Consider the following 11,138-nt stretch of genomic DNA (forward strand, 5'->3'; position numbering starts at 1 on the left):
TGTATGCTTCTCAGAGCATTACATTCAGGGAAATAAGCCAGACACTCACAACACACCTTCTTTCACATACATGGAAACAATTTCAGAAGGACCTGAATATAGAACAGGCTGGAGGAGCTATAAGCATTTGGGCAGAATGGAAGGGAAAACTGGGTAGATGGAAAGATTGGGCCTTGTCATTGCAGATATGTGCGATACGGGTATGGCAGAGTAAGTCTCACACATTTGTATGATTAAGGCATATGCACTTACAGTGAAAAAAAAACCACACATAAAACATGCTTCACTGGTCAAAATCAAAATGGAAAGCACATGGAGAGATGAGTCAGTCCTCTCCTTGCTCTGAGACTAATACAGTTTTTCAAATAATTTGATAATTTCATTTACTTATACAAAGAAACGATTTAATTGACATATCTCAAGTAGATTGTAAACCAATTTCAAATTTATTAAACACGGTGTTTACATGGAAGGTTTCAATGTTACTTAATGCCAAAAGAAAAACCATAAGAAGAAAGCCAAGACAATGATTCATGAGTTAAATGCATTTATACGGAAACTTCTGTAGACTCTCTGATAACATAACTTGAAAAACAAAGCACTCCAGATAGCATATGATGAAAGGGCAGAAGTGGAATATTGAGGAAAGAAATTAAGCATAATTATAACATAAATCAAAGGCCATTGATAACACTAAGGACAAGTGTCAATAAACAACTACATGAACAATTACAATTAATTACAAAACAATTACATGAACATTAGCTACCTAGAAATGCCACAACCTGCTCCCCGATCCCCACCCCTGCCCCAAGATCTGCATGGGACCTTTTGGTTTTTCTCTTTTCAGTTTATGATAAGTTTTAGCAGTTGGATTTTGTTTTTTTGCAAGACAAATGTAAGTTTCAGTAGAGAGCTTTTACAAGGCCGCTGAGTTAATTCTACTATGTGCTACTAAACCTAACTATTGGTGTTAGTGAGAGTGCTTCTGTGTTTCTGCCAAAGGGCCTGATAATTCAATATTTATCAGCACCTTGTCATGGCTGCAACCCACCAAACTGCTCCGAGCTCACATGATGGTGGACAGACATGGAGTCTGATGTGTACCACACAAAAGAATGGCAAATGATATGTGCCACTTTCACTTTTTGGTAGTGTAGGGAAGGTTCTGTGTATGTCACATGACATATGGTCACAGGTTATCCTCTTCACTATCCTTGGAGAACAGAGAGTGAAGACACGATTCTATAGCTGCCAAGTCCCGATGTTGCTGTTTTGAAAGAGAGACATCAATAATTACTATAAGCATCTCTTCACAAAAGACATCCAAAAGATCAAAAAGATACCTGCTTTTCAGTATCAAATACATACTACCTACATTTTCTGTCACAAGTTTCTCCTTCAGGTTTTTCAATTCGTTTTCCAATCTGTTTTGCTCAACAGCATCAAGAGCTTTGTGCTGATCCTCAAGGGCTTGGATATTCTAAAACAAGCAAAAAAAAAAAAAAGTCTACTTCAATTGGAAATCACCTTTTCATGTCATATTCAAAACTTGCAAAGCTCAAAGCTTTCAAATTTTCAGTCAGTGGATGCTTGTTAGGAATGACAATAATGGTGACATGTAAGCAGATTTCCATGTGCAATAAAGGAGTTAAGTGGGATCTCCCCTGGCCTCAGAAGCTGGCTGCACCACCACCCCCAAGTCCATTGCCCCACCACCTCTCTGCTCACTTTCATCAGACCTGCTGATCCTAAACCATACATACAGGTTAGATTCAATGCCTGCACCCATTTCCCCTGCCTGCTGAGTCCTCTGGGGCATGCCAAACTGCCCTGAGCAGTCTTCTGTCCCCCAAAACCTCCACTGTCTGGCCACCTCTCTACCTGCCTCTCCTCATCTCCAATCCCCTCCCCAGGTGTCCCCAGGGGTACATCCAAGTGATAGGAGACTTGCACTGCCCACTGAGTACCATTGTCTACCCTAGGAATACCCACCCACAAGAAGTCTGCCACACCAGGATCATTGCGCTTAGGCTCCCTCCCAATAACAACCACAACAGGAACTGATGGCCAAAGGCCCACTAAAGAACACAATCCACCACAGATAGGGCACTAGGACAGCTTCAGAGCATAGGCATTCTATTATAGAAAGCTCTGGCTATCTCGATACAACCTAAGCACAATAAAATGACTTAGCTCCAATCTTATAAGGATAATTAATAACTTTTAAAGAGGAATTGAATGAATCCCTTAAAGAAATACAGGAAAATACAATGAAACAGGTGGAGGGAGGCCTTTAAGAGGAAACAAATAAATCACTTAAATAAATACAAGCAAATACAATTGGAAAGGTGACGGAAATAAATATAAATAACTGCTCAAGTCCTGAAAATGGAAATAGAAGCCATAAAGAAAACACAAACTGAGGGAATCCTGGAGATGGAAAAACTAGGGAACAGAATGGGAAGAACAGATGCAAGCATCACCCACAGAATACCAGAGATGGAAGAGAGAATGCCAGGCAAAGAAGACACAATAGAGGAAACTGACATGCCAGTCAAGGAAAACATTAAATCTAAAAAAGTTCCTGACATGAAACATTGAGGAATATTTAGTCAGAATGGCTAACATTTTCAAAACTCAAGTGATGGCACATGCTGTCAAGGATGTGGAGCAAGGGGAAACACTTCTCCAATGCTGGTGGGGTGCAAATCTGCACAAACACTTTGGAAATCAATTTGACAGTCTCTCAGAAAACTGAGAATCCATTTATTTTGAGACGCAGTTATACTGCTCCTGAGCATATACCTAAAACATCCCCCACTTAACTACAGGGACACTTGCACAACTAAGTTCATAGCAGCTTTAGACATAGTAGCCTAAAACAGAAAAAAAACCTAGATGGCCCTCTAATGAAGAACGGATTAATAAAATTTGGTATACCAACACAATGGAAATTTTGAATCATGAATTTTGCAGGCAAAAGGATGGAAATTGAGACTATCTTCCTGATTAATCTAGCTAACCCCTAGCGAGAAAGACATGTATGATATGTACTCACTTATAAGTATACATTAGCCATAAAGAGCAAGATAGCCACGGTATAATCCACAGACCCCAAAAGTGGGCAATAAAGAGGTTCCAAGAAAGGATGCCTGAATCTTACTCAAGGGGTACACTAAATAGTCATCTGAAGTGGATCAAGAGGGAAAACGGGGTAAGACAAGATGAGTATGGGTTGCAATCCAGTCAGGTGTGTGAGAGAGGCCTAGGAGTGAGAATGCAAAGAGGGGGTGGGGGATGTCTCTGGTGACTATCTAGAGTCCCGGGTCAGGAGAGGATAAGGGGAGTCTACAGGGTTGTCTCTAGCATAGATTCCTACTAGAGGGGGATATAGAGACTGAAATGACCACATCCTATAGCCAGGCAGGAGTTCTAGAGGAGAGAGAGGGACATCAATCCACCCACAAAACCTTCAACCCCAAATTTGTCCTGACTGCAAGATATTCGGGGATAACAATGGAGCAGAAGAAACTGAGGGAAGAACTAACCAATGATGGTCCCAACTTGAGACCCATTCCATGTGATAGAGCCAACCCCTAACACTATTAATGATACTCTGCTATGATTGCAGGCAGGAACCTAGCATAACTGTTTCCTGAGAGGGTTCATCCAGCAGCTGACTGAAACAGATGCAGAATCCCACAGCCAGACATCAGGCAGGGCCTGAGGAGCCTTGAGGAAGAGTTGGGGACAGAAGTGAGCAAGCCTGATGGGTGAAGGACAGCAGAAGGAGACAAACAGAGTCGACTAACCTGGAACCTCGGGGACTCACAGAGCTTGGGCCACCAACCAGGGAACAGGCAGGAGCTGTTGTTAGGCCCCCTACACATTTATAGCAAATGTGCAGCTCGGTATTCATGTGGTTCCCCCAACAAGTGGAGGGGGGCTTGTCTCAGCCTCTGTTCATGCAACTGGATCCCCTTCCCCCTTCCCTGAACTGCATAGTTGGGCCTCATTGGGAGAGGATGTGCTTAGCCCTACCGGGAGTATATGCCTGAGGGTAGGGAGGTGCACACGAGGTGGGGGCAAGCTCTCCTTCTCTCGGGAGAAAAGGAGGGGGCAATAGGGGTAGTGATTAGAAAGGGTGAGACTGGGAAGGGAGGAGGGAGGGGTGCTGCGAATTATAAGAGAAAAGAAAGAAAGAAAGAAAGAAAGAAAGAAAGAAAGAAAGAAAGAAAGAAAGAAAGAAAGAAAAGAAGAAAGGAAGGAAGAAAGAGTGAAGTATAGTCACAAGAAGGGGGGAAAAGGTGTATATTTATATTGGGAACATGCGATGGTTAAATGAACAGTGGAAATCAAAAGGAAGCAGACAGAGAAAAAAATTGCAGGCCTATAGCATGAACTAGAGTGTCCTCTGCCCTGCCGCAGGTACTGGTTTACGATTAAAGATAGAACAAGCACTATGAATTCCACAGAACATGTAACATGACTTCTATTTCCATTCCATAGACACAGTAGACACAATGCCTTATGAGCATTCAAGCTACACAGAACAATGCTTAATTATTTTTTTCTTTTCGGCCAAGGAAGCATGAAGGGATATATACACCATGGGTTGCTAACTGTGGCATGTGTGCCTGGAACAACTGAAATGTAATTGCATAGTTTCTGCCATATTTCTAGGATATGAATAAGCTTATAAACAAGAATAACATAAAGAAGTTTAGAATGGGTTTAGAAGGAGAACATTCTGGATTCTCTGGATAAAGACAAGAATTGGGGGAAAAACATAAGCAAAGCAGGGGAACAGAGTGGGGGGGTTGCTGCAAAGGAACCTACTGTACTGGAGGCATGGAAGCTAAGACAGCAAAAGAAGCTTTGATTTGAAGGAGAGGAAAGTTTTGGAGGAGACCATTGGAAGATCTCAGAGTTAAGAAAGGGAGGCTGATACTTTATTTGCATATTTTCAATGTATCCTTTTGTTTGTTTGTTTTTTTCGAGACAGGGTTTCTGTGTGTAGCCCTCGCTGTCCTGGAACTCACTCTGTAGACCAGGCTGGCCTCAAACTCAGAAATCTGCCTGCCTCTGCCTCCCAAGTGCTGGGATTAATGGTGTGCACCAAAGAGGTGGGGACTTTTAAATGAAAGAGGGATTGAAACAGGGAACTCAGAAAAGACTTTCTAGTACTAGAAAGAAGTGATAAGGTCCCATGGTAGTCTAGCAGTTGGGGGAGTAAAATGAAGAAGAGGAAAGAGCCTCTGTACAGAGCACATGACCCACCCTATTGGTAACTTGGAGAGAGGAACAGCAAGCAGCCACTGTAGAAGTTTTGGTAATAAGTTCCCAATCGAGAGGTCACATTTAACAGAGACATTTACAAGAAACTGTTGGGGTAACATTTTCTTTACAGTGTGTGAAGAAGGTGTGCTCCATATTTTCAATTCTGCACCTGCAGAGAACTAAGTGCTGGCAGGATTCTTGTATTGTCATTTCTATGGGCTACCAACTGGGTTTTCTCTTTCCTAAATATTCACCCTTCCTCACCTGCCTAAAGACAATCTAGAATTGCATCAGTAGTTGTCTAGCTGCTGATTGGTTATAATAAAGGGCTGATGGCCAATAGGTGGGCAGGAAGGAGGAGATGGATCTTCTGGGCAGAGGGAGAGATGCTGAGGGAAGAAAACAGAAGTGGGAGATTTTGGAGTGGACATGGAGGGAACAGACAGGGACCACACGGGAACAGAGAAGGGTATAGAGCTCATTACATGACTGGTTGTAGGCTAGATGGTCTGGTCCCCAACAAAAGGCCTAAGTGTACACTCTTTAGAAGACTTCATGCCAGTATCCCTTCTGCTGGTGGTTCTGAGAAAGTCCAGGTACAGGAGACCCCTTCTAGTTAGCTCTCCAAGAAAATGGTTCCCAGGCTCAGTAGAGCTATATTCTTTCCAACTTTAAACTCTCCATAAACACCTGGACTGGGTATAGGGAACACTCAAAGAGAATTTGGCAACTGTCACATTATTGAAGCAGCTTCAGTTAGTTTAAAAGAAGACACTTTGAATCTGTTTGAATAACAGGATAGAGGGGGAGTGGATCTGGGAGAGAGTAGAGTGAGGGTAGTGGGGATAGACCTAGGAGAAGCGGAGAGAGGAGATGATGTGGTTGGGATGTATTGTATAGGAAAAGATTTTGTTTTCAATGAAAAAAGAAAATTAAAACAGATAGAACATGAAATACCAAAGAAAATTCTAAAATCTTGTGGGTATTACATATGTGTGTGTGTGTGTGTATGCACCACATATGTATGTATGTATGTGTTTGTGTGTGTATATGTGTGTGTGTGTGTGTGTGTTAACAGAAAAAATAGTCTGCAAAAAGTATTTAAAACGTGACCTCCAAAGCACCCTATAAACCCCTGAAGACTGTAGCTTGATATCAGGTCCACTAGGGATAGTTAGTCCAAGTGCGTAATTGTCTTCTCACTAAAGGTCAATTCTCTGCATTCTTTGTTCATTCTATTAGGCATTTCAGCCATCTCTAACTGCTGTAAATTGGAACATAAAGCCACCACTGGATAAGATTAATTCTAATGGTAAAAGTCCCATAGCAATCTCACATACTACACTATAAAATAAAAGTGGTCTAATATGCCCAGTGTGGTGGCATACACCAGCAATCCCCAGCACTCTGGAGGCTGGGGCACACAGACTGCTATGTATTCTAGGCCAGCCAGGCCTACAGAGCTGGACCCTGTCTCAAACATACAAGAAACAAACAGAACAGAAAAACTCATTTGTTATCTAACCTTGCCTATATTCCACTCAAGAAAACTAGATAGACAATCAAACTATCTAGATAACTAGATAGAAAACTAGATAGCCCATACGAACAAGAAAAATAAAACAACAAATTATTTAATAAAAATAACTAATTTCCACTCTTTCTGTATCAACTTCAGCATAAAGACATCACAGAGCTAATTAAACGTCAAAGTTCGCCAGTGTGTTTAGTTCTAGGTGAAGTCAAAATTTTACATTTCCTGATGTAAATGATTCATAAAACGAGATAAGGTTTCAAATTAAATATGCCCTTCTCAGTCCTGGTTAATCTTGGACAGCATTCAAAATAGAAAATGACCAAAATTTAAAAGAAAAATTTACTAGCTTCCCACTCCCTCTCCCCCACCCCGCCACAAGTTCAGGAAGAACTAACCCCTCCCCTGCTTTTACCTATACACTGTGTCATACGGATATGATTACTTAGCAGCTACAACAAACAGACCTTTAGAAATTGATCAGAAATAGTCTTTGCTTCATCAAAGGTTGCTTTCTGTGCCATCACAGTGTTATACAAAATCTCTGCATGCTGATAGGATAAATTCTAAAAAGTAAAAGAAAGAGGTGAAAAATGCAAGAAAATTGAATATTCACAGTCCCAACTAGATTATATTTGAAGTAGCACACAATCTGCTACTTCAAATATTATGTTCAATTTTAAAGGATGTTAATTACTTAAGATAAATATTTTGCAACAGTTTTTAGCTAAGATAGTCTTTTTGTCACCAAGGTTCAAATTGCAAGTATACTTGACGTTGGAGTGAACAGAGAATCCTTCCAATCTGTGAATTCCTACATCACAGGAATATAAATAGGATATACTCCTTGCTGTCTAGCATTCAGCGAGTATTAAATGTTGCACATTTCAACATGTACATAGATGAAATTTCCATATGCAGCCCTTTCTTCTCCTTGACCTTGACTCTAGCAGTAACCTTGGCATAACCCCTGCTGGCCCTCAAAGTCATCCCCTAGATATCTTCATCCACATCTATTAAGTATGAAAAAGATAAAAGGCACATGACAACCAGTTCTTGGGTATTGTCTTAGGACATTTCAGTAAATGTATGAAGGCAGAACTTGTTTAATATTTAACCAACTCTCACAATACATTGGTTATAATGCTAAGTCCGATACTCACAACAAAATTGTCTTCTGCTTGCCCAACTTCCGCCACATCCTTTTCCCACTGATGAAAAAGAGGCTCAAACCTCTTAGCATAGTTGGAACAAAGTTTCTTCCTGTAAAATATAATAGTAAGCATGGTCTTACAGTATGAGGGTAAGACAGATTACACATTCGCAAATAAAAATTATTTGGCATAATTCACACAAAGAAAAGAGACAAGAAAAAACTATTGAAATAATCTAATGGGAGAGATAAGAGTGAAGTCATGTGGCCCCATTAGAAAACTATGTACTCCTAAGTTACTACAAGAGAGGATATGTCGCATGCCTTCCCTCTTGGACAGCAAGGATTCATTGCTATATTAATTTTTCCATAATTATTTATTTGACTTCTACCTAATACACTACGTTTTTCTCTTACTAGGTAACGTAGACTCTGATAGAGCAAGCTGATGTATTGCAGGTAACATATGCCTTCCTCCACAACGACTACCATAAGAGAACTCTTCAGAGAATTTGCGTTCTCCAAGTCTCACAATGACTTTCCCAAAAGAATGGCAATTGCAATTTGAGACTCATTCAAATTATCTGTAAGACTGTCACTATAATTTAAGACTCACAGTTACGACATATTAAGAGTGTCTACATAGGCTGACTATTATCTGCTGTCCTATGCATAATGCTTTGGCGCTGACCCTACATGCATGCGCCCAGCCAATTACAGAACATAAGCATCAATGAATTTTACAGTAATACAGCTATGTTGTTTTCTAAGATGCAAGAAGCTGACTATATTCACTGTATTTTACATTATCTATCTCAATTCTGCAAAACCGAGGTTCTAAAACCAATAAAAATTTCCTTTCAGAGGAAAGTCAAGGTAATTGCAGTTTTCAGGGGGAATTCAAAATCCATGCATAATCATCATGAATCTGCATTTATTTGCGCTAATGAAGAGTAAGAAATTGCGCAAGTTTTGTAACTCAAAGAAGTCAAAAACTTTACCTCTCCCTCTGTTGCGTTTTAATAATACCCACAAGCTTTTCATTCAGGATGTCAACAGAAGTGGTTACATCTTGGTGAAACTCTTTTCTCTTTGCAAGGTAAGACTGTGTAAGATGACCTATCCATGAAATAAAATTTTATTAGAAGATAAAACTGGAAGTTACTTTGTTCCCATACATTTGAATTGACGTGGGATGTGTTCTTTGAGCAATATCACAAAAATATTAAAAATTGATACAATAGGCACCATTACATAATACAGACTTTTCTGACACATTTATAAACACTTCCGGTTTTCCTTCATCCTTTCTATTCGGCAAATATTATATGTATATAAATATAAAATATGATATCTATGATATATATGACATATGTACATATAAATATATTCTACCACTTAATATAGAGAAAAGAAAGGTCCAAGTCAATATGTTAATTATTTTATATCATGTATATAAAGATATCCCAGGACAAGTTTGAGTTTTCTCTTCAGAATCAGTTAATACAAAAAGAATATAAATACTTAGTAAATATTCTTCTTTTCAAATGATAATCTTTGGATAAGGTCTTGTGAGAACACATTTGATAAAACACAAGTATATTTTATCTTAAACACTGCTAAAAACAAACAAGTAAATATATAATATGAAAGTTAGTTTTAAGCAGTCTGATCTATGATGCCTAAGCACCGTATTTACTTAAAAAAACAAAAACAAAAACAAAAAAACAAAAAAACAAAAAAAACAATAGCTTGGGGAAGAAATTCAGATTAAATACAGAAGAATTAAATTCTGTTTTTTTTTTTTAAGACTTCATAACACATGCTTACCCATAATTGCTGGAATTCATAATATTTCACTACTAGGAATGCTGGACTCATCATATGAATTTATATCGAGGAAATACGGGCCATAGCTAATTTTAGAATGAACAAATCAAATAATGCCTGCAACGATACAGATGTTTTATCTATCTGGTAACAATTTCCTTGACTTGTCCTAATCCAAGCTCCTTCCTTGTCAGCACCAAGAAGACAAAAGCTTTCCAAGATACTTGTTTGTATGGACTGTCTCTAGAGACAGGTCAAAACTCAGTGAGGAGTCTTAGTAGTGTTGTCTCTAGAGAGGTGTCCAAAATTTAGTCACTTTGTAAAGATGTCTGTCAATTCATAAAGCAGAGCTAATGGTGAAAAATCAAGAGGAAAGTGTATGAGGTTAAGGATCCAACCTCACACTTTTCACTGGAGAAAAGAACAACAACAAAAGGAATTTTTATTAGTTTTCTACTAAACAGCTCACTCAGAGTTAGTAAGGGCTGTATGAAAAGGCTCGCATAAGCACTGTGATTCTAGGAAAAACAACATCCAAAACCCAGAAAAACTAAATTAATTCAGAGCATGAGAAGAACATGTTGAAACTAATAAATATAAAAGACAGTAATTTTAAAATGGAGATGACTCTTCCAATCCATCCAGACACACACGCCCTACTCAACTTCTGCTGTGCAAATCAATCACCCAGACTTCGTCATCGTTAAAGCTAGTTCTGTTTCACATCACCACTTTAAAAAGCAAAGAAATGTATATAAAAATAAAGGAGAAGCTAGACATAAACAAAGCAATCCAATATATGTGAAAGAGACATCAAACAGAGTCCTGTTGGTCAGTGACTCACTTATGACCAAGTGAAAGTTGAATGACTGAAAAACAGGACTTCTGAATGGCAAGTGTCTCCTTTAAAAAGACATACCTTGAAGTTCTGTTCTCATCGGCTGAGCAGATTCCCTATGAAAAACATAAAATTTTTAAATGAGTATATGAAAATTCAGTTCATCTGGAAATAAGGATTATGCTATGTGGTGTTTAAAAAGAATAGTTGAATTTTCCAAAACTACCTCACAATGACAGACTGACAAGACTTTACATAGATTACCTCCCCTGCTGATCATCTTGATCTGATGAAGGACTGTCATCATCGCTGATCACAATCACGGATACTTCTGCATTGAAGCAGAAATAAATAAATAAATGAATGAATAAATGAAGGAATAAATAAATAAGGGGGATACAAGAAATCAACTGAATCCTAGACAAGAAAAGTATATATATTTAAATTCCACTTGACATATCTTTCTCCCCCCTCCCTCATCTCTCTCTCTCTCTCTCTCT

At 39.0% G+C, this 11,138-nt stretch overlaps 1 protein-coding gene across 1 annotated transcript in view; it reads right to left on the minus strand.

Moving 5' to 3' along the window:
- Positions 1-536: 536 nt before the first annotated feature.
- LOC116093032 overlaps positions 537-11,138 on the minus strand; it is an 11,423-nt gene continuing 821 nt past the window's right edge. The window contains exons 2-8 of the mRNA XM_031374180.1: positions 10,903-10,969; positions 10,720-10,754; positions 8,972-9,089; positions 7,981-8,080; positions 7,285-7,383; positions 1,379-1,483; positions 537-1,270 (exon numbers count right to left, since the gene is read on the minus strand). Coding sequence (XP_031230040.1) covers positions 1,193-1,270; positions 1,379-1,483; positions 7,285-7,383; positions 7,981-8,080; positions 8,972-9,089; positions 10,720-10,754; positions 10,903-10,969 — 602 coding nt within the window. The 3' untranslated portion in view covers positions 537-1,192. The remainder of the gene's footprint in view (positions 1,271-1,378; positions 1,484-7,284; positions 7,384-7,980; positions 8,081-8,971; positions 9,090-10,719; positions 10,755-10,902; positions 10,970-11,138) is intronic.

Source organism: Mastomys coucha, chromosome X (genome assembly GCF_008632895.1).
Source record: "Mastomys coucha isolate ucsf_1 chromosome X, UCSF_Mcou_1, whole genome shotgun sequence".
In the NCBI taxonomy this organism is placed as follows: domain Eukaryota; kingdom Metazoa; phylum Chordata; class Mammalia; order Rodentia; family Muridae; genus Mastomys; species Mastomys coucha.